General features: G+C 37.7%; 1 protein-coding gene across 2 annotated transcripts in view; it reads right to left on the bottom strand.

Annotated features, from left to right (window-relative positions):
• LOC126236177 (probable multidrug resistance-associated protein lethal(2)03659) overlaps positions 1–24,428 on the bottom strand; it is a 298,489-nt gene that overhangs the window by 61,298 nt on the left and 212,763 nt on the right. For both annotated transcript variants that reach the window (XM_049945273.1, XM_049945274.1), the window contains one exon: positions 19,152–19,302. In XM_049945273.1, coding sequence (XP_049801230.1) covers positions 19,152–19,302 — 151 coding nt within the window. The remainder of the gene's footprint in view (positions 1–19,151; positions 19,303–24,428) is intronic.

Below are 24,428 nucleotides of genomic sequence, written 5' to 3'. Positions count from 1 at the left end.
CCCTGTAAAAACAAATATCCAACACTACAACACTGTTACCATACTGGAGTGCCTTTATGCAGCAGAATGTTTATCATCAACAAAACAGGTGAAACTGAAAAGTTGGAGAAAAAGAAACAGTAGATCCTACAGAAGAGGCTTGGTCCAAGAAAAGTTTGGAGTATGTGGAAGAAATAATGAAGGAATCTACACTCAAACTGAAAAGCTATCTGATGCTGTCAGGAAAAGGAGAATTTCATTTTGTGGTTTGAATGAACCCGGAAAGGCTGACTAAAAAAATATTTGACCATTTTGACAAAAATCCCAAAATGCTAATCAGTTGGTTCAGAGCACTGAAAAAGGAAAGTAGAAATTCTAGATAGGTTAACTTTTTGAATCAGGTTTAGGAAGTTTGAGGGTTTCCAGGAAAAGGTCAGCTGCACAGCTATATGGACAGATGAAAGAAGAAAAGAACACAGTGAAGAATGAAGAAATACTGGAAAGATGAAAATCAGGATAAAAGATAAAATCATGAGGAAGTTATTTCATATGGTCCATAGATAGTCGAAATTAAAGAAAGTGGAAGAAGAAGAAGAAGTCTCTATATCTGATTTTTTCAGTGCTCACATGCACAGATAGCCTTTTTCAAAACATATATATAAAAAATGGACTTTTAATAAAGCAAAGGAATGACAGCCTTGTAAATAAAACAGTAAAAACTTAAAAAACTACAGAATGCATCCGACTTCCACATTTTTGTCTTTCCTCGGACTATTTGTTTTTCAAGAGGTTTAATGGCTCTTAATTCAAGTACTTCTATCACCATATAAATTATCACTGATAAACCAATGAAGCTGTAAAGTAAACTATAGGTCCATTTGTTTAGTAAGCCAGTCAGTCAGTCTCCAGCCCTCAGCTGATATACTTCTACCAACTAGCGAGTTAAGTTTTTTTTTCTGTATTTTCCCCATAGTATATTTATTAAATTTCGAGCATGTTTTTCTGTTTAAGATGTTCAACGTCATGTTTTTGTGAGGGTGAATTCCTTCAGTCAGTAGTTGCTAACTGAACAGCCAGCTACATAGCTTATTTCCACATCAGCGTTCATTGGTGACACATCAGAGAGTAGCAAGTTGCATATCTAGGACTCTGTCAGTTTTTATAGCTTACTTCTGCAGTTAGTCTAGGATGGTTAGGACGGGTACATGTTGTGTGAGGATACAGGACAAGCTGGTCGCAATTTGCAAACAGCTGAATGCACTTTTTGCTGCGGCCAGTCACCTTCAGGCTGCTGCCTTGGGGTGTAGCAGTGGCGGAGATTGTGGCACATCACATGGGACACCTCAGGTGTCACTTGTTTTGCCAATGGGCTCTGTTTCTGAGGCACCTCCTAGTGTACCCAACACAGTGGATCCACCTACTCAGCAGGGTGAGTGACAATGGTAATGCTTTCGTGTTGCTCAAGGCAGCGGACCAATCTGGAGACTGCCCGCCTGGCCTCGCCCATTCATCCTGCGAGTGGACAGGTGGCTTCTCCTTCAGCAGGGTCCAAGCAGGCAGACAAGGGGAAACGTTTACTAGTTATCAGGAGCTACAACATTAGGCACTTTATAGAGCCCCTTATGCAGACAGCGTTCAGGACTGCAAAGAAAGCAAATGTGCACCAGTATGTCTGCTCGGGTGCCTCATCCGAGAAGTGTAGGTGGCCTCGATTGCAGCTACTGAGTGTGCAGTTATCTGCAAGTTTTGACTTATGTCGGCACCAACGAAGCCTGTTGTATGAATTTTGAGGTCACCCACAGCTCATACAGGCGGCTGGTGGAGGTGATGAAGACTGGTAACCTTAAATGCATGGTGCAAGCAGAGCAAAGAGTTTGCAATATTGTTCCCAGAGTTGATTGGCATCCTTTGGTTTGAAGCCAAGTGGAGAGTCTCAATCAAAGGCTTTGTTGACTATGTGAGAGTCTTGGCTGCAGATTTCTAGAGTTGTGTTATCATATGGGGTTTGTAGGACTCTCTGTGATAGGTCAGGGGAATTTATTTATTAATTTCATTAACAGTATAGAGTAAGCCATCATCTTGAAATGTAAGGTGGCTCAGATGCTTCTGAATCGAACAGCAAGACTTCTTATTATTGCAATATTATTGGCATACAATTACTAATACTTTTTTAAATAATACAAAGAACATAATATAAAAATATTCTCTAAGGTTACAGAGAATTGAATGCTTAACAATTCTTAAAATGGTTCTAAATAGTTTGTTTCTGCCTAGTTGATGAGAATAAAATTTATTTAATGCAAATATTAAAAAAGGAATACAATAAGAGTGGTGAAAATAAGTTGCAATATGCTGAACACAATGGACAGTGTCTTGAAAGGAGGATATAAGATGAACATCAACAAAAGTAAAACGAGGATAATGCTATGTAGTCAAATTAAATCGGGTGATGCTGAGGGAATTAGATTAGGAAATGAGACACTTAAAGTAGTAAAGGAGTTTTGCTATTTGGGGAGCAAAATAACTATGATGGTCGAAGTAGAGAGGATATAAAATGTAGACTGGCAATGGCAAGGAAAGCATTTCTGAAGAAGAGAAATTTGTTAACATCTAGTATAGATTTAAGTGTCAGGAAGTCGTTTCTGAAAGTATTTGTATGGAGTGTAGCCATGTATGGAAGTGAAACCTGGACAATAAGTAGTTTAGACAAAAATGGAATAGAAGCTTTCGAAATGTGGCGCTACAGAAGACTGCTGAAGGTTAGATGGGTAGATCACATAACTAATGAGGAGGTATTGAATAGAATTGGGGAGAAGATAAATTTGTGGCACAACTTGACTAGAAGAAGGGATCGGTTGGTAGGACATATTCTGAGGCATCAAGGGAATTAGTATTGGAGGGCAGCGCGGAGGGTAAAAATCATAGAGGGAGACCAAGAGATGAATACACTAAACAGATTCAGAAGGATGTAGGTTGCAGTAGGTACTGGGAGATGAAGAAGCTTGGACAAGATAGAGTAGCATAGAGAGCTGCGTCAAATCAGCATCAGGACTGAAGACCACAACAACAAACAACATGTAGAGGGAAGTAATATACCATATTTGGATGTGTAACATAGTCTAAGTAGCTCGTTGGTTGATAATAGCCTATTTCTATCTATTTCAGGTGAGTATTAACTTCACATGAGGAATACACTTTGGCTGTAAATTTGTTAGTACAAATAGAATACAGTTCACTGCTACGTGAATGCAGTATTTCTTAAATAACTTAATACATTACATTTTTAGTTTTATATATACTTTATACAGAAAATACATTTGATACAAAAAATTCACTGATTGTAGCTTTACATAAAGAAGAGAATATACTTGTGTCTATACATAATAAAATGAATAATACATTAGTGCTTGTGTGCAGTATACTTTAATCAACATGCAATGTGTCACTGGGGAGGAGGAGCCTCTGAATAAAAGTTGTTCAAGCCTTCTCCTCCGAAGTGACAGTACCTTATTATTAAAGTCTTAGTATGTGTTGTTTTTTTCATAATTGTTACTGCCTGTTGTGTTGTTTGTGACTGTGTTATGGCATGCAGTGTCATCTATTGTTGGTTTGGGTCCATTATATGTTGATCCCTTCTGAATCATGTTCACACAGTGTGTTGGTTTCTTCCTCGATTTCAAAATCTGTGGTCATGCTTGTATCCTCCCATGTGGTTTGTTGTCTTGTTTGTGCTTATATACACCACAATGCATATGGGATTTGGCGCTTGTATTCTTCATGGAGTGTGTTTGATACAATACCAGCTACACCATTTGTTGCATTCCAATTATCAGGATTATGCATTATCCTGGCAAAGTCACTGCATTCTGTATAAGTCTCACATGTGCTAGATTGTTGCATAACAGTATAACATGTTCTGGTGACCCAGTTCCTCTGCAAATGCACATTTCATCATTAGTTAGTACCATGTAGTTTAAGTGTACCAGGTACAGACCTTGGCCTGCCAGGAAATAGACCATCCCCTGGCTTGGGTTGACATGTTCCAGTTGTAATCTTTCGCATATGTCAAGAAACAAAGAGTGTACATGGTGACCCTTGTCAGATGCATCCCATTCTCTCTGCCATGTTTGAAACCACAACTGTTTCATTATTGTTTTGTTTATTATGTTGGTACCTGTAATTTTGGCAACTTTATCGAGATTGTCCCCGTTAAGCTGGTAAAGTGCAGATCTATAATGTATTGTTATGTCTATATGGTAGGTCCCCATCACAATGCAAAGTGCTTCTAGTGATGAGGTGTTGAAGGCTCTGCTCATTCTCTGGGGTACACTACATTGACCTCACCTTGCAACTGACTTCTTAGACTGTATGTTCAGTCTGTGACCCCAAGTACTTGTGGTGAAGTATGGGATGGATTCAAATATCACATTGTGGTAGATCCTCACCATCTTAATTGGTAATCTGTGCTGAGTTGTCTTGGGTCTTGCTTGTTTTTGCATAATTTTGGAGGCTTTGTCAATTGTCAGGGGTTCTATTCGGGTAGCAGAGGATTTTCAGAGTGCGCATGAGGGTTTTTTTATGCTATATGGTAGTTTCAGATGCTCTTATGAATGCTTACCAGTTAATACGCAGCAAGGGAAGTCAGACAGCATCAGATTAAGAACACTTTCACTGTAAAAATTTTATCAGTAAACTGTCGAAGTATTTATAATAAAGTTCCTAAATTTACTGCTCTCCAGAGCAGTGTTCTCACACCCAAATTATTCATGGGACTGAGAGATGGCTGAAACCCAAAGTGCAAAGCTCTGAGATATTAAGAAGTTATGTAACGTGTATCAGAAAGACAGATTAGAGGCCGTAGGAGGGTAAGTGTTATTGCAGTTGACAAAAATATTGTTTCTACTGAAGACGAAGTTGGGTGTGACAGTGAAGTTACCTGACAATGGAAAATCCAGGATGGAATGTAACAATATTATGAAAAGGAAAGATGCTACAGACCATATAGTGGAGATGCTGAGTCATAGATAGGCACAACAAAAAGACTGTCACAAATACGCTTTTGGCCAGCAAGGCTGTCATCAAAAATAGATGACAGATGCACACACACACTCACGCAAACACAACTCACACATACATGACTGCAGTCTCTGGCAACTGAAGCTAACTGTGGCTTCTGTTGCGACAGACTGCAATCATTTGTGTATGAGCTGTGTTTGCGCAAGTGCGTGTGAGAGTGTCTGTCATCTATTTTTGATGATGGCCTTGCTGGCTGAAAGCTTATTTGTGACAGTCTTTTCACTGTGCCTATCTGCGACTCAGCATCTCCACTCTATAGTGAAGTTATCTGGTTGTGTATATAGATGTAGGTGAAACCAAGTTATTTTCTGGGCGTTTGGCCACTCAACTCCACTGTGACAGTCCGAGAGTCATTCAAAGAAAGTCTACAGCCAGTAGCACAGAAATACGCAGATCATGCAATACTAGTTCAAGGTGACTTTAACCTACTGGGTGTAGACTAGGATGTCTATGAATTCAGTATGGGGGGGGGGGTTTACAGATACACAGTCATGCAAAATCCCGTTGAACAAGTTTTCTGAAAACTGTCATGAGCACCCAGCTTGGCAGCCCACATGTAATAGAAATATCTTAAATCTTGTAGCTACAAATAAGCCATACCTTATCAACAATGTCAGTACAGAAATGGGGATTAGCAATATTGATGTCATTATAGCAACCATGGTTACAAAAATTAATAAATCAGTCAAGAAGGCTAAGAGAGTGATCCTGATAGATAGAGCAGATAAGCAGTTGTTAGCTTCTCACTTAGACGATGAATTAACATCACTTAGTTCCAGTAAGATGGACACAGAGGAATTATAGGCAAAGTTTAAGAAGATTGTAAATCATGATGTGGAGAGTTATGTGCCTCGTAAGTGGATGATGGATGGAAAAGATCCATCATGGTTTAATAACGAAATCTGAAAGATGCAGAGGAAGCAGAGGCTGTTGCACTCTCTGTTCAAAAGGGAACACACATATGACAACAAATAAAGGTTAGTAGAGATATGCACATCTGTGGAAAGATCTACTACCATCACACCTTAGCAAAAGATCTGTTAGGGAACCCAAGAAAGTTCTGGTCATATGTAAAATCACTAAATGGGTCTAAGACTTCCATTCTATCCCTTGTTGAGCAGTCTGTTGTAGCAGTTGGAGACAGCAAAACAAAAGCCAAAGTTTTAAATTTCACATTCAAGAAATCATTCACATAGGAGGATCATACAAATATGGTCCAGATGGAATCCCAGTTCATTGTTACAAAGAGTACTCTACAGTATTTGCCCCTTACCTAGCTTCAATTTATTGTGAATCTCTTGCCCAGCATGAAGTGCCAAGTGACTGGAAAAAGGTGTAGGAGACTTCAGTATATGAGGAGGGTAAAAGGATGGACCTGCAAAATTACACCCCAATATTCCTAACTTCGGTTAGCTGCAGAACCCTTGAACATATTCTCAGGTTGAATATAATAAACATTTTTGAGACTGAGAAGCTAATGTCCATGAATCAGCATGGTTTTAGAAGTCATCGCTTGTGTGAAACTCAAATTGCCCTTTTCTCACATCACATACTGTCTACTATGGATGAAGAGCAACAGGCAAATTCCATATTTCTAGATTTCCAGAAAGCATTTGACACAGTCTCCCATTGCAGGCTGTTAATGAAGATATGGGTATATGGAATACATTCACAGATATGTGAGTGACTCGAAGACTTCTTACATATAGAATCCTGTAACTTGTCCTTGAAGGGAAATGTTCAGCGAAGAAAGGGTATCATCAGGAGTGCTCAAGGGAAATGTAATGGGATGGCTGTTGTTCTGGATATACATAAATAATTTGGTGGAAAGGATGGGCAGCAATCTACAGTTGTTTGCTGATGACATGGTGCTGTACAGAAAGGTGCGAAAGTTGAGGAAAATACAAACAACTTAGACAAAATTTCTAGTTGGTCAATTACAGCTAGCTCTAAATGTGGAAAATTGTAAGTTAATGCGCATGTGTAGGAATAACAAACCTGTAATGTTCAGATACAGTATTACTTGTGTCCTACTTGACACACTCAATTAGTTTAAATATCAGGGTATAACTTTGCAGAGTTATATGAGGTGGAATGAGCATCTGAGAACTGTGGTAGGAAAGGAAAGTGGTTGACTTTGGTTTATTGTGAGAATTTTAGGAATGAGTGGCTCACTTGAAAAGGAGACTGCATATAGAATGCTGGTGCAAGTTATTCTTGAGTACTGCTTGAGTGTTTGGGATGCATACCAGGTCAGACCGAAGGAAGACATCGAAGCAATTCAGATGAGGGCTGCTAGATTTGTTACCGGTAGGTTCAAACAAGACACTTCAGGAACTATAATGGGACTCCCTGGAAGAAAGACAATGTTCTTTTCAAGAAACGTAAGTGAGAAAATGTACAGAGCCGGCATTTGAAGCTGACTACCGAATGATTCTACTGCTGCCAACACACATTGTGCGTAAGAACCACAAAAATAAGATTTGAGAAAGTAGGGCTGATATGGAAGCTTATAGACAGTAATTTATCCCTAATTCCAGGAAGTTTCATACCAGCGCACACTCAGCTGTAGAGTGAAAATTTCATTCTGGGAACGTCCTCAAGGCTGTGGCTAAGCCATGTCTCCGCAATATCCTTTCTGCTGGGAGTGCTAGTTCTGCAAGGTTTGCAGAAGAGCTTCTGTGAAGTTAGGAAGGTACGAGACCAGGTACTGGCAGAATTGAAGATGTGATGATGGGTTGTGAGTTGTGCTTGAATAGCTCAGTTGGTAGAACATTTGCTCGTGAAAGGCAAAGGTCCCTAGTTCGAGTCTCGGTCCAGCACACATTTTTAATCTAGCAGGAAGTTTCATATCAGTGCACACTCCACTGCAGAGTGAAAATTTCATTCTGGAGACAACTCCCAGGCTGTGGCTAAGTCGTGTCTCCGCAATATCCTTTCTTCCGGGAGTGCTAATTCCGCAAGGTTCGCAGAGGAGCTTCTGTGAAGTTTGGAATGTAGGAGTTGAGGTACTGGCAGAATCGAAGCAGTGATGATGGGTCATGACTTGTGCTTGGATAGCTCATTTGGTAGAGCACTTGCCCATGGAAGGCAAAGGTCTTGAGTTTGAGTCTTGGTCTGGCATACAGTTTTAATCTACCAGGAAGTTTTGTTTCCCTCACTCGATTTGTGAGTGGAACAGGAAAGTAAATATCCAGTAGTGATACAGGGTAACCCCACCACCCACCATATGGTGGCTTGCAGAGTATCCATGTAGATGTAGATATTGTTCTCATCTTGTTTTAACTGAAAATTTTACTTTTTGATTTTCAGGTTTTAAGTGGCTGTCAGTCCTTGCTACCTTGACACAAAATGACACTGATCGTATTACTTAGAAAATATTTGTCATTGGACTGGTTGTTTTTCCAACATTGAACTGCATCCTCATGCTGTTACAATTTTTATTAAAATTGATCCCGTCACATGCATTGGGTGAACAATTTAGTACTGGTGTGTTGTTGTGGTCTGACATAAAATGTCACACTTAGATTTGTCATAAAAGAAATAAGCGTCATGCTGAAAATTTAGTTACTCACCAGATATATTCATTTGTGTTGTCACAGTAACTTCACATACATCGATGATTTTCTAAGACATGATAATTTATATTTCATTCAATTCATAGTTCACTTTTTATTTATATGGTATACCACTTACTCAGGTGTCATCTTCTTCATTTAGTGAACATACTTTCATATTTCAGGGTGTATACGTGGACAAGGGAAAAAAATTCCCGAATTTTTCCCGGATTTCCCAGTTAAAAATACACTTTCTCCCGGGTGACAATATATTTTCCCTTATCAATCCTTTGAATGGTTATCGTTTTATATGTGGGGGTACAATTTCCCGGCACTTTAGAAAACAAAACTCAGGGGAAAAGACACGTTTTGAAAACATCTTTGATGTGCAGCAACGTGTTCGCTGCATATTTTCGTATTAGAAAAGTATACACTGGAATTCCACCGAACACCGCATGTTGCTTTCCGAATCATTGAAATCGAGATTTCGATGCGCTTTTGTAGGCAGTTCGTAGCTCATGTCACATGATCTCGCCAGCCGATGACAGTGGATATTCAGAGCATAGGACACGTGATGTAGTCAGCCAACAGCAACATCACTGTTAAGTAACACAAACACACATAGAGGGAAAGTTAACAGTTTAAATTAATATACACAGTGTTGCTACAAGAAAAGCAAAGTTTTCGAATATAATATTGTTCTCAAGCTGCAAGAGAAGCTAAGCTTTCACATATACTGTTGATATTTTTTGCACATGTTACACCTTAGAATATATCACACAAATGTGCCAGTAAAATTTTTAATAATGACATAAATGTCTGATCTTCAGGCTTCGAAATTATTCTAAATGGCGCGTCATCAAAGAGTTGATTTTTAAATGAGAGTCAAACGCTCTGTGATTTAATAAATTCATGGTACATTCCTGCACATAGTTCAACTTAGTAAATGGATATTTGAAAGTAACGCTTTTCAAACCACTATTCACAATATTTTCCTGCGACCTGTTAGAAATAGGTTCGTTTCAGCAGTTGCCAGAAAGTGAAGATAACAGGCGACACCGCTCTTGGGTAGCTATCATGACGTAGGAAGCCCGTATGTACGTACGTGTAGCTGGCCGGAGTGGCCGTGCGGTTCTAGGCGCTACATCTGGAGCCAAGCGACCGCTACGGTTGCAGGTTCGAATCCTGCCTCGGGCATGGATGTGTGTGATGTCCTTAGGTTAGTTAGGTTTAATTAGTTCTAAGTTCTAGGCGACTGATGACCTCAGAAGTTAAGTCGCATAGTGCTCAAAGCCATTTGAACCATTTTGTACGTACGTGTGAAACATTGAAAGATCATACATTATGTCATAAAAGAAACAAGACATCAGAGGATACTGCAAGAGCATCGGAATTTCGTGAACAATATTAAAATGTTCACATTTAATGTGCATACTTAAAGTGCACATTCGTATGTCCGCATTCCCAATGAAGTAGACCTCGACCTGTTATTAAGCTTTTCAGTGTGGTTTTCAGGATGTAAATTTTCTTGGAGCACCAGTACCGTATTATATCATGTTTGGTTCTTTATTATGACAAAATGTCATATGTGCTAGAAATTGAAAACATGCATTTGAAATGCAGCGAACAGTTGAAACTAGCCAGTATTGTGGAATTAAGCATTTAGTTTCAAATACATTGACTGCCTCTGCGGAAAAGGTTAACAGAAGTCAAATTTCTTTAGCAGACAAACAAAAATAACTTCATTCTTCCGCAAGGCGATTAATGCTTGACTGTCAGAAAGGTGGAAATAAAATAAAATCTGAATCTAATGACATATTTTAGCCTTCCGTAATTATGTGAATGTGTTTTAATTCACTTGATAGCTCCCGGCCACAAATATCCGTTTTGTTTTCATTTGATATGAGAGTAAACGAAGGTGAAACAACAAAATCACTAAATGTAAAAACAGATCATGTGGAGACTACCCACTGCAACTCAGACTGCTCTGCGCATCAGCCCCGGATCTACGACATTTGCGATCCGAGTCAATACTTAAAAAAAATCAAGTTTTCAAAATATGTTCATCTTGCAGCGCACATCTTTCTGAAAAGTTTGAAACATAAAACATACGTGTTCGAGGAAATGTAAGACATATTATTTGGTCTTAAGCATGCCAAAGTGCAGTGGCACGCCTCTTCATAAAGCATTTTTCTACCGCACGTCCAAATTATATTCAGGCGAGTGGAAATTGAAATGTCCTGTGGTGGCTCTCCTTCTCCCAGTCGGTCGGTTTGACAGCCTGCCCCTCTTTAAAAAAATCTAGCAGTTAATAGCGGATGGAATTATTTGTACTCGAGAGAACAACAACTCTTCAGAAAATCTGAACTCTTTATTGCCTATTAGTTAATAATTTGCCATTTTGTGTGACATAAAATTAAATATAGGATATATAAAACCAATACTGACAAGAGATAAGCAAGAAGTTACACATTTCTTCAAACCTTAGTTCCCAGAATTTTCTCTCTCTAATCTTGCTACTGCTTTACATGGCATGCTTTCCTTTCTGCGAAAGAATCTATTACCTCATCAAAGTTTGTCAAACGTTTTGCTACATGAAAAATCGAAATGTCATTATCTAATACTGAAAAAGCTGTTAATACAAATAATACCCAAGACTGGTGTGGTTTCTCGATCTGATTACGTCTATTTTGTCATTGTCTGCTAGATAAAACAAAATAGGCCTTTCTAATATGGCAGCAATTTTGTAACACACCAAATAAACGAGACTGTTTTGGCACAAATGGCCATTTTTATAACACGACAGAATATAATCCACGAAGTACCAATATCAAATGCCTATTGGCCTACTACAAGCAAAAAGCTTTATGTTAGGAAATAGTTTCACATTTCATTCATACGCACCAGCTTCAAGCATGAGATCGAAAAGTAGTATTACGAAATTTTTATATAAATTTGGAATCGTATTATTCTTCCATAATTTGTGTGATGTCCCCATTTCTTCTCCTTCCTCATTCTAACAATGTTGTCATCGCCAATTCTGTAGCTATTGCTGCCATTGTCAATATTTGTTCGACGATTAACTTCACTGACCCTGTCAGAATCACAGGTTTAGTTATCCCGCGATTATTTTCCGGTTAGGCGTTATTACGTGTTCGAACAACACGTTTTCCGCATTGCTTCCAGAATAGAACTTTACGCATCTGCTAGCCGGGGACTGTACAACTGGTCTTTACTAGTGTAGTGATCTGGCCAAAAATTTTCTGTCAAAATTTCATTTTCTTGGATACACCGAGAAGATAATACGTAATCTTTCTCACCTGTTATTCCTGTTAGTCGTTTATTTCCATTCTGGTAGTCTGAATCTATGGGTTTCGCTAGTAATTATAACAATGCTGATCATTCGCAAACCCAATCAACCACATAATCAGACAGCGATTGGCATTCATCCGTTCGGCTTTACTCCCTCAGCTCGTATTACCCCGCCCCCTTTTGTCTGCGGAAAGTTTATTTCTAGATGTGACGAGGATTCTCCTGACAGAGACATCATGTACTATGCATGCATGCAAAAGTCAACTTATGATTCATTCAGAAATCAACTTAAAATGTGTTCAAAAACCAACAGGGAAGCGTTTCAAAATCATATGAATAATCGATAGACAAACGTGCGCTGGATGCTAAGCACTTTGTTAACCAAGTTTTTTTCCCTCAAGAATATGAATTTGGCGCCCCCTTTTCCCGGTAGCATCTAGCTGCTTGCTGTGACTGCTTGTACAGCCAACAGCCACATTCCTGTAGCCAGAAGCGGGAGAATCTACTACTCAAACGTGACTCAACTTCGCATGCGCATGAGCCCGCGCATAACTGCTAAAACAAATTGAATGTAAACAGTTGCGACTTCACACTCATTGGAGGCAATTTGTTGTTATGAAGCACTGCATAGTCTTCCTAAAGCCTTTGACACATTTTCAATTGGCAGATGCTTGCTTGAGCACTATGTGTCGTTTTTGTATATGGCGCATTTCCTTTGCAATTTAAGTTTTTTTTTGCTCGTTAATGTTTTATTGTTGAAGTATTATTCTGCAGTAGCGGGATACAGTAATATCCTTTGTTAGAGTATTGTTTCTTACCAGTCAAAATTACAAAAATTTAACTGAAAACTCAAACAATGAAAAATTCCCGGGATTCTAAAAATATCCTGGTTCTTCCTGGTTTTCTCCCGGATGAAAAAATTCCCGGGTTTTTCCCAGATCTCCCGGTTGTCCCGGGTCGTATACACCCTGTATTTTTCTATAGCAAGGCCCCTATTAATTGGGATTTGAATGGGTTATTTTTGGCTTCTAATTAACCAAGGTTCTTTCAGGAATTGATGCCCCATATATATTACATACAAGGAGGCATTCAACAAAAAGAGGAGACTATTATGTGGCAAATTAGATAAAGGTCCAAGGAAAAGGCTTGGCAAATGTTTTGTCTGGGGTGTGGCACTATATGGGGCAGAAACATTGACACTGGGACAAGAGGATGGAAAAAAGGTTAGAAGTATTTGAGATGTGGGTGTGGAGGAGAATGGAGAGGATAAGCTGGATGGAAAGAGTGATTAATGAAAGAGTGTTGGAAAAGGTTGGTGAGAGAAGATGTCTACTGAAGAATATAAGAGAAAGGAAAAAGAACTGGTTGGGACATTCATTGACAACAATATCTACATCTATATGGATACTCTGAAAGAACAATATCTACATCTATATGGATACTCCACACGCCACCATATGGTGAGTGATGGGGGGTACCCTGTATCACTACTGGATATTTATTTTCCTGTTCCACTCGAAAATAGAGCAAGGGAAACAAAACTTCCTGGTAGATTAAAACTGTATGCCAGACCAAGACTCAAACTCAAGACCTTTGCCTTCCATGGGCAAGTGCTCTACCAAATGAGCTATCCAAGCACAAGTCATGACCCATCATCACTGCTTCGATTCTGCCAGTACCTCGTCTCCTACCTTTCAAACTTCACAGAAGCTCTTCTGCAAACCTTGCAGAACTAGCAGATACTTTGGAAGGACTGGTTTGTGGGAGAAGACTGAGAGGAAGAAGGAGATAGAAGATGACAGATGATGTAAAAGGAAGAGGAAATAATGTGGACCTGAAGAGGATGGCAGAAGACCCGACAGCCTGGAGAACTACCATGTGAAAACCTGCCTTTTGGCAGAACACTGATGATGACGATGTATTACCCAAAGGCACAGGACAGAATACCAGTTTAACTTGCTATTTAACTTATATATGAGTTGATCTGGTGGTTTTATTTAGAATGAAAGATTTTTATCATTGTCATTCCAGTTCCATCGTACATACAAGGCCTTTAAGGAGACTTGGCATTAAATCCTGAGCTTTCTGGGGTCGTGGCTCATGGCTTCAAGCTACTAAGTACGCAGTGCTGCCAGCAGATGTCAAACTCAGAGATTCAATTTTTAAGGCTTGTAAAAATGACTGCAATGTATTTGAGTTATTGTTGGATTTTTTATGTACTCTTACGTGTTTTCACACTGGTCATATTGTAGGCGTATAGATTTTATGCCTGTGAACATAGATATGGCCTTTTATCTAACAAGAGGACCTTACAGACTGGCCCTATTCAATTTTCTTTATGTATATTTATAGGATTAGAAAGACTGTGATCAGTCATAAGTTTCCTAAAGCAGTTGACAAAATTTTAGAAATGAAAAACTTGGAAAATTTACCTCCAAAAGTGAGATGATTTCCAAGCATTGTTAAGTATAAAACATTTCACTCATATCATACTGATGCCTTTAGCTGAACATGTAGCAATCAAGTCTGGAGATGCAAAAGTCTCTAGTTCGAATATCTATTACTGTAGTATGAATATAATAGAGGGAAACATTCCACGTGGGAAAAATATTTCTAAAAAGAAAGATGATGCAACTTACCAAATGAAAGCTTTTTATTTAAAATCTACAGTTTTTTTCAAGTGGAAATTATAATATTGAATCAGAATTTTCTAACAAAAATAACGTCACTTTATATTCAGTAATGGGTCATATGAAACAAATTAAAATTTGATACAGAGATGTGAAATGGCTTATAAACATCAATAATACTACATAATAACTTTTCACTCTGCAGCAAAAGGTGTGCTGAAATGAAAAGTCCTTACAGATTAAAACCAGATTAATCTGCCAGGAAGCTTCATCAATAATTTTGGTGCATTTACTGTGCTCGTTTCTCCACAGAACGAAGAAAGGAGGAATTAGTGGGCATTAGCAGTAAACAGAGGAGATACTGAATATCCAGGAAAAAAATGTATTTGCAGTTGACCACCACATCTTTCTCTAATATTGTCCAGCCTTTTGATTTTTTATGTGCTACAACCTACTAGATGCCTACTGTGAGGGATGTCTGTCATGAGAATTGTTTGGTTTTTCATTTCACTCACTGTGGCTCCTCAAAGTTTTATATTACTACATTAGTTAGCTTCTCCAAACATCATTTGTTCCACCAAGAATGGAAACATACTGATTTTTTTGGTGGACTACATTTCTTTAAGAGTTCCACAGAGGCACTGCAACTCTCACAAAAGCCCAAAGGGCAGTAACTGAGTCAGGAATAAAAGTATACAAGATTCTGATCAATATACAAAAGGAAATTAATAGCATAAGGTATTCAAAAAGAAACTAAAAACATTCCTGAGAGAATAATTTTTTGTAAAATGAACAAATTCCTAGAATATTAAGGCATCCTTTTGAGTAAAAATAGAGGAAACTGCTTATATTAAAAAAAAACTTTTAGTCTATGTTCTTGTTACTCAGTGATTTGTCTTCCAAACAAGCATCAAAGCATAAATATGCAGCTGAATAATTGTCTTTCACAGTCATTACATTGAACTCCGTCCATATACTGTCAGCATAAATAGTGCTAGGGAGATGTATTATTGGTCCAGAAAGCATACAATAGTTCAAAAACTCATTTACTAGTTTATTTTCTGCACTTTAACCTTACGTTTTCACCACAGTGCCAAAGGTATAACAGTGTACTTCACACTTGGATATTGTCAGTTTGTACGTGCCTCCACAGTTTGGTAGAAACATGGCTGCCGTAGAGACATTATCCCCCTCTCTCACTGTATATAGGCCTCAAAAGATGACTTGCTGAGTGTGACATCTACTGGCAGCAATACATATCTGTTGGCCTGACATCATGAGCTGCAACCTGATAAAGCTCATGGTTAGTGTTGATTAAGGACACTTTGTTTCAGTGAAAATACTCTGACTAGGAATGTTACTAGCTGCTTTCTTTCTATGATTGTAAGACGTGTTTCTATTCACAAAACACCAGCATGATTGTTTTTTATTCTAATTTTACTTAGCTGCCAGCAACTAAACAGTGTCATATAAAATGTTATATCCAAGAAAACCACAATGTTAAAACAGACACACGTAGTCGTTTCACTTTAAAAGAAATTAAAAAAACAAAACGTATTCCTAATTATTAGAAATTGTGTTAAATTGTTAGTTACTATAATTTATCAGTTCAAATTACTGTGAGATTGAGAAGAAACAGAAAAAAACTCATAAATTAGCAGAACAATAAAAATGTCTGTTAGTGTTGATGAGAGAAAGTATGAAGCAGTTGACTTTCCCAAGAGCAAATCACTGTTGTTTGTACCTAATTGTATGAGTAGCAAATCAGACATGTGCATTTGGATCCCTGATTATAGCAATATTGACAATATCTTCTGGTAATTTTGTGATGAGAATAAACTATTGGCAAGTGATTTTTAGATACATGGTTGGGAAACATGTTATGGGATATGAAACTTTTGCAGTATACAACAGTCTTACATCTTAAAAACTTACCTACAAAGATATAAACTTCATGAAATGGCACGAGTGCCATAGGTGCTAAGAATAATAAAGGAAAAACTGACTGCAATAACATGAGCCAATGTTTCAGGTCCTCATTAGTTACCACTCATGGCAATTGGCAAACCTGCAAAGCCATCTGTTCTGGAGAAAATACTCCCACGAGTCTCCAGTCCGCTACAAAAAACAATTTGAAATATATGGATGTCAGCATATGTCTTTTATGACTGGTTTCATACGTCAGTTTGAAAATTTGAGCAGTGCTCATCTAGCAGAAGCTCGACTTCGGTTGAAAAGTTGAGAAATAATTGTGTAGTTTACTGCCATCCAATGTTACATACCTAATCCAATCCATGGACAAAAGGATTTATAGGAAGCTGCTGTTTCAAGATCTTCTGAATCACAGTGGTGCATGTCCATTGGGTGAGATTTTTAATATCCTCTCAGCCTTGTCATCAGACTTCATTAAGATCAGTAAGTTAACAAATTATGCAAAAGCTAATTATGTTTCCAGTTACTTAAAAGCACAGTATTCTCATAGTAAGAAGGCCAGAGAAATAAAACAATATAATTGTTAATATCACCCTCCTAAAATTCATAAAACTGTGAGTTAAAATTGACGCAAATATCAATTTTACAATTTGTAAGTGTACAACTAAGTCAATGCCATAACAGATGTTATTTGGCAGATGGTGCTCTGTAGTAACATTAAGTTGGGAAATGCAGTAAAACTTCACACAGAAAACGTAGCTCATTCCAGACTGGCTCTAGATTCCATCATTCAGCAAGGGGTTGTGGCAGCTTTTTGCTTCACAGCTGCCTTAGCAGTTCTGTATGTCCCTAGCTTACTACAGCCATCTGCTAAGGCAGCAATTTCTTCCTTCATGCATTTACATTTATCCCAAGTTGTTGATCCTGCCATGTGACTGGATAGCTACATAAACAGTCACTGGCTACTGGTATAGGACAATGGCATAACAGGCTTCGGAAGACCCAGCCTCGCTCTCAGTCTTCATCTTCACCTCATGATGTCAACATCAGCTTCTGCTCTGCACCCACACTGCAAGGGACATACCACAGGGTGCCACTTAGCATGAAGTATTGAGACGCACTTGCACTGTGCTGTCTCTATGCCTGCTATGCAGCTGAGACCATAAATCAGATTCACACTGTGTCTTCCACCAGAGATGATTATTGTGCATCTCACATAGAAAAATATCAGTGTCATTCTGCTAACACTGTCAGACAAGATCGAAGCTTTACTCAGTGACTACAATTCCTATTACATCATACCACTGTCTAGTGCCACCAAATCAGTTGTAAATTTTGAGGCTATTTCTTTCTTTTTTTTAAGTGGGGTAGTCATCAAATAAATGTGTTTCATATCCACTTATGGACATTGTGTGTCTACCATGCCTTGTTTCACTATTTTGTAATCAAACTTGTAAATTACATAGGGAAATATACTGGCAATGCAGTCAGGCATCTGGCAAGTGGCCGTAGCTCCCACTGAACTGGTGCTACAGTTAGCTCACAGCTTCCATCATTGCTATGAAATGTCACTCCAAACACCAAGTAAATAAGAAAGAAAGAAAATTTCTGCCTCCTGAGAATTTTCCTGGTGTGCACTGTTTAAACAGTTTAAGTTGTATGAAAGTGATACATTCAGTTACCTAACATTGTTCTCTGAATTTTTAATGCAGTACCCCATCAACAAAATTACCATTATGCTAGACAAGTGATCTAGCTGTAGAACTTAGTGTTACCCATGTGAAGCCAGGGCAGGTCACTGGCAACAAATACATTGAAACAAAAACAGTAGAAATAAAAAATAATGCTGATGAGCTTTTGCATTTAGGGCTGTTGAATAGAATGACTGGTTGAAAGAAAAAGAAATAAACATAAGAGGAAACATGACCCAAAGTGCTTTCGGTAACCTAAATATTATTTTCAAAACTAAGATTCTGATGTGTCGAATGAAGATTTACAATTAGTATGTATTACCAGTTTTGACACTGAGAGATGGATTTTTTACATGAAATACATTCAAGAACTAAAGACTACTCAGTCTGTCAGAAGAGACAGGAGAATAATCTATGTGTCAAACAACTGACTGAAAAGGATGATATATTTGTGACCATAATTAAATTAAATGGTGGTGGGCAGGATATGTAACAAGGAAAATGGTTGATAAATGGACCACATAATTTCTTTGTTAAATTGCAAGTGATTAATAAACTGTGGTTAGTGTGCCACACTATTCTACCGTAACAAATTTGTACCTATCGATTTTCCATTACCTAACAAAAAATTTCATTCATACTTAGTTAGCTCTTTCTTCCTTTTTTTAATAAAAAAGAAGAAAAACCCATGATGATTTTACATTTTTTGCAGGCATTATATAATTCACTTCATTTCCTCCAGTAGTAAATCAGAACCAACTGATTTCTTCATCTAACACAAAAATATTTCATAACTGCCAAAGATATTAAATGTACTGGAAATATAATTTGTATGAATTCTTATGATGAACCTGCAATAGACATTTACATTCACAAACACATGAGCTATGGCACACGAATATACTATTATATACATTTGTTAGTCATACCAGTACAGAGGAAAAAAAAACTGTTATAGTCTCTAAAGTACTCACTTATTGATTCAAGACGTTTCAGACTGCGTGATGCACTAAGGAATACTGTTCGAATCACCCAGAATACACCAATCAATACTACAGTTGGCACCAGTGTCCAAAAATTAACTATAGCAACTGTGATAACCGTTCCTATAAGTGTAAGAACAATCTGAAAGAACCACAAGATCATGAGCATGCAAATATGATACTTGGAGGTTTACATATAATTTCTACATTTTACTTTCCATTGAGATTTAAGTATTACAGAAGTACTGAAAGAAAGTGTGTATTAATTTTTTTATTGAATCGTCAGAACAACCAAAAGGGAAAATCATTCTTTTCATGTGCTAGTTTATTATGTTCACTGCATAAATCAAATTTGGTTTCCTGGTTTTCATGTAATGTATCAACATTTTGTCCAACTTTATTGACAGTTGATTCTACAGCTCATGAAAATTTCTTGATGTTTTCTGATTGAATATGAATATGTTATAGCATGCTGAAAGTGTATGATCTTGAATCTATGTTCGAGTAACAGTAATCTAGCTAATGTCTTACCACATTCAGTTGGTAGAAAGTTCTTTATGATTTGCATTATGACTCTGTCCAAAAGTCTGTACTTGTTGCATGCCGTATATTTTGATATTCAACATTCTAGTTACGTGGATTACTTCGCTTCTTGTAACATATTTTTCTATGTAAACTTTATGAATAGCCACTTCTGTGAGCTGCAGAATGTCACACTTCTGCTACATCAACAATGCTAGTGGCTATAAACATGAATGGTACTCTAGCATGGTTTTTAGTGATATTATTAACCACTGGATGTAGCTATAAAAGTCTTTCAGTAATACAGAAAGTTGAATTCCATGTAGAGGGTTCTTCTTAAATCAGTTTGAGGTCTGATTCTTTTTTTAGCTCATCACTTGCTACTACATTTATTTAAAGCAGATTACAATCCTTTTCATAGCACTAATCAACTTTGACAATCTTGTCAGCCTTCTCAAAAAAAATTTTTTTAACTATTGAATTGAGCCTGTGGCCAAATGCCATATGACCTTTTCTTCTAAATGCACTGATGTTATTATGAGACATGTTCAGAAAAAGATTCACAGTGGCAATACGTTACCTAATTTTTGCAGACATTGAAGATCAACTTTTTGTTTGCACCTTGATGTTATGATGTTTCAAGGACTTCAGTATCGATTTTGAAACACTAGTTTTTAAGCCCCCTTTATCAATTATCATTGAAGAGCCTTACTTGTAATTGTGTGTCTGACTCTCTTTTCATGGGCATTACTTTTCAATCAAATTTTTATAACTATGAATGTCTAACCAACAACATAGAAACAGTTCAGTTAGTTGTTTTATCATATTTCAACAATAACAGTCCTTTTGATTATGGTGTACATACAAAGGGTGATGAGAAACTAAGGTTACAAGGCTGATATTCCTCAAGTTTCATCTGTTATACAGAAATTAGTAGTATGCTGTAATTCCAATACATGCGGTTGGCATCTGTGCAGAGTTTCAGTCATCTGCCACCTACAGCATTAGCTGTAGGTAAACACAGATGGCAGCTTGTTTGGAAAACTAGTCTCGTGAAGAAACCTACTTAGTTGTGCAACTTCTGTGGGAGAAACATGTAACTGCAGCTGAAATTCACCAGCAGTTTGTAGAGGTCTGTGGGGAAACAGTAATATCTCATCAGAATGTCATGGAATGGTGTCAGAAGTTACTGACCAGTAAGGAAAACATCACCGAAAAAGGATTGCAGCTACTGATCCAGTACGGCAACAACAGTTTGAACACAGCTCGCCTGGAGAAGCAGATTCAGGATAACAGGGGGATCACATTATGGCATATGATGGTAAAACTGGGAATGTTGCTTGGAAGCACTTGTCTCATTGTTGATAGTATTTTACAGTACCAAAAATTCTTGTTCCTGATGGGTTCTTCGAATGTGAACCAACTAACACAAGGCCACAGCATTGTCATGGACGATGAAACATAGGTCCGCCAATACACCTACAGCAGTAAGTGGTCATCAAGGGAGTGGAAACACTCGTCCTCTACAAAGACGGAGAAATTTAAGGTGACACCATCTACTGTGAAGATGACAGCTACAATGTTTTGGGGCATCTCAGGTGTCTTACACATGGAGTTTTTGGAAAGAGGGAAGACAGTGACTGATGACTGATACTGCAAGACCTTGACACAACTGCATGAAGCGATCAGGAGAAAACAGCCAAGCCATCTCACTGAGGGTGTCATTTTTCTTCACAACAATGCACAACCTCACACAGCCAAGGAGACCACCACATTGTTGAAACAGTTTCACTGGGATGTCATCAACCACCCTCATTGCAACTCAGACCTCACTCCAAGCATCTGGCTGATCATGTAAGGACGGGATTTTTATGAGGGGCTATATTCAAACTCATCCCACAAAGCAACAAGTGCTTAAACCAAAATGGAGCCTTTGTCAAAAAATAGCATAAAGTATGCATGAAACATATTCAAAGTTGCGTATGTTGTTGTTGTTGTGGTCTTCAGTCCTGAGACTGGTTTGATGCAGCTCTCCATGCTACTCTATCCTGTGCAAGCTTCTTCATCTCCCAGTACCTACTGCAACCTACATCCTTCTGAATCTGCTTAGTGTATTGATCTCTTGGTCTCCCTCTACGATTTTTACCCTCCACACTGCCCTCCAATGCTAAATTTGTGATCCCTTGATGCCTCAAAACATGTCCTACCAACCGATCCCTTCTTCTAGTCAAGTTGTGCCACAAACTTCTCTTCTCCCCAATCCTATTCAATACCTCCTCATTAGTTACGTGATCTACCCACCTTATCTTCAGCATTCTTCTGTAGCACCACATTTCGAAAGCTTCTATTCTCTTCTTATCCAAACTATTTATCGTCCATGTTTCACTTCCATACATGGCTACACTCCATACAAATACTTTCAGAAACGACTTCCTGACACTTAAATCTATACTCAATGTTAACAAATTTCTCTTCTTCAGAAACGATTTCCTTGCCATTGCCAGTCTACATTTTATATCCTCTCTACTTCGACCATCATCAGTTATTTTACTCCCTAAATAGCAAAACTCCTTTACTACTTTAAGTGTCTCATTTCCTAATCTAATCCCCTCATCATCACCCGATTTAATTTGACTACATAGCATTATCCTTGTTTTGCTTTTGTTGATGTTCATCTTATATCCTCCTTTCAAGACACTGTCCATTCCATTCAACTGCTCTTCCAAGTCCTTTGCTGTCTCTGACAGAATTACAATGTCATCGGCGAACCTCAAAGTTTTTACTTCTTCTCCATGAATTTTAATACCTACTCCGAATTCTTCTTTTGTTTCCTTTACTGCTAGTGCAATATACAGATTGAATAACATCGGGGAGAGGCTACAACCCTGTCTCAGTCCTTTCCCAACCACTGCTTCCCTTTCATGCCCCTCGACTCTTATAACTGCCATCTGGTTTCTGTACAAATTGTAAATAGCCTTTCGCTCCTTGTATTTTACCCCTGCCACCTTCAGAATTTGAAAGCGAGTATTCCAGTTAACGTTGTCAAAAGCTTTCTCTAAATCTAAGTTGCGTATATGGACAACAATAATGGAATGATTGCAACGAAAATTTGTGCTGAAGCAAGACTCAAACCTGGGTTTTCCACTTATTGTGACTGGTCGTTTTCTGATTACTAGTGCAATGTGCTATTTCCAGGGTTTCCAAATCACCTTTTTTACTGTTACATCTGTCTGAATATAATTAACACAATCAAATGCCTTTGACATGTCAAGAAGATCCCAATTGGTCATGTTCTATAATTTAAAAAATGTTACTATGTGCTCAGTAAATGTATAAATAGCTAACTCAGTAGAACGGCCCTTATGAAATCCAAACTTAGATTATATTACTGCAAAGATGAGTCACAACAACAGAATACAAAAACCTTTTCAAAAATTCTAGAAAATGATGTAGGGAGTGATACTGGGTGGTAGTTATTAATGTTGTGGAGTTACCCTCTTTCTAGAGAGGCATAAAAATGGCTTATTTCAGTCTTTCTGGGAAAACACTCTGGGTTGACGATGCTTTACACAAGTGGCTATGAATGTTGCATATTATATGGCCACGGATTTTTAGTGTCTTTTTGCAAATATTCTCCTCATCATATGAATTTTTACTCTTTAGAGTCATTATGATCTTTCTTATTTCAGATGGGTATGTGAGATTAATTTTTAATTCACTAAACGTCCTATGTATTTATTCTCCAGTGTGTTGTTTTGCTTTCTCCTTTGAACTATTTGCACTAATTTTCTCACCTAGTTTTAAAAAGTAATTATTAAAAATATCTACTACACAAGAATTTTCCTTTTACAATGCTTCAATATTCTTTAAAAGAAATAATGTCAGCTTCTACCGAGTCTTTCCCTGTCTCTCTGTTAATAACATTCCATACTGATTTGATTTTATCATCTAAACTGCCAATTTCATACAATAAGAGTGTATTCCTAGATTTTTACAATGTTTCTTAGTATGTTTCCAAATCACCTTTTTTACTACTACATCTGTCTGAATATAATTAACACAATCAAATGCTTTTGACATGTCAAGAAGATCCCAATTGGTCATATTCTATAATTAAAGAAATGTCACTATGTGCTCAGTTAATGTATAAATAGCTAACTCATTACTGTTTATACTAAGACAGTATTTATAGCTCATTATTTATTCTGGCTAGTTTGTACAAGACCTTTATTCATTGTGAAGAGACTCAGATATGTGTAGTGATCCCAGGTTATTTAACGACTTGCCTTTAATAATTTAATTTGTGGTTTTCTTAGAGGGTTTCCAAATCATACATGAAGCTTAAGTTTTACAGCACAATGTGACTGACTGTGCACTGAGGTCTGACAATCTGTTTACCACTGGATAGGCATGTGCCTCTTTAACTTCAGTTTGTTGAATGAATACATTATCTACAAGGCCACTATTACCTTGAGCAACTTGAGTAGGGAAATTTATGACTCATACCAAATTACAAGTGGTTAAAAGCACTTCTAGATCACTCTTACTGTCCCCCACGAAATTTATGTTACAATTGCCACAAATTAATAACCCCTCCATTGTATCTGACAGCAAGCACAATAATTAATCAAAATTTTTCATCGAAATTTCCAAATTACCCAGTAAAAATCACATTTCCCAACGGTACTTCACAAGCACTTGCTTCTGCATCCTGATCTATACAGAATTTACTTTATTTATATTCCA

The sequence above is a fragment of the Schistocerca nitens genome, chromosome 2 (assembly GCF_023898315.1).
Source record: "Schistocerca nitens isolate TAMUIC-IGC-003100 chromosome 2, iqSchNite1.1, whole genome shotgun sequence".
In the NCBI taxonomy this organism is placed as follows: domain Eukaryota; kingdom Metazoa; phylum Arthropoda; class Insecta; order Orthoptera; family Acrididae; genus Schistocerca; species Schistocerca nitens.
Note: the sequence above shows the minus strand (reverse complement) of the source record. Positions and strands in the feature narration are given on the sequence as shown.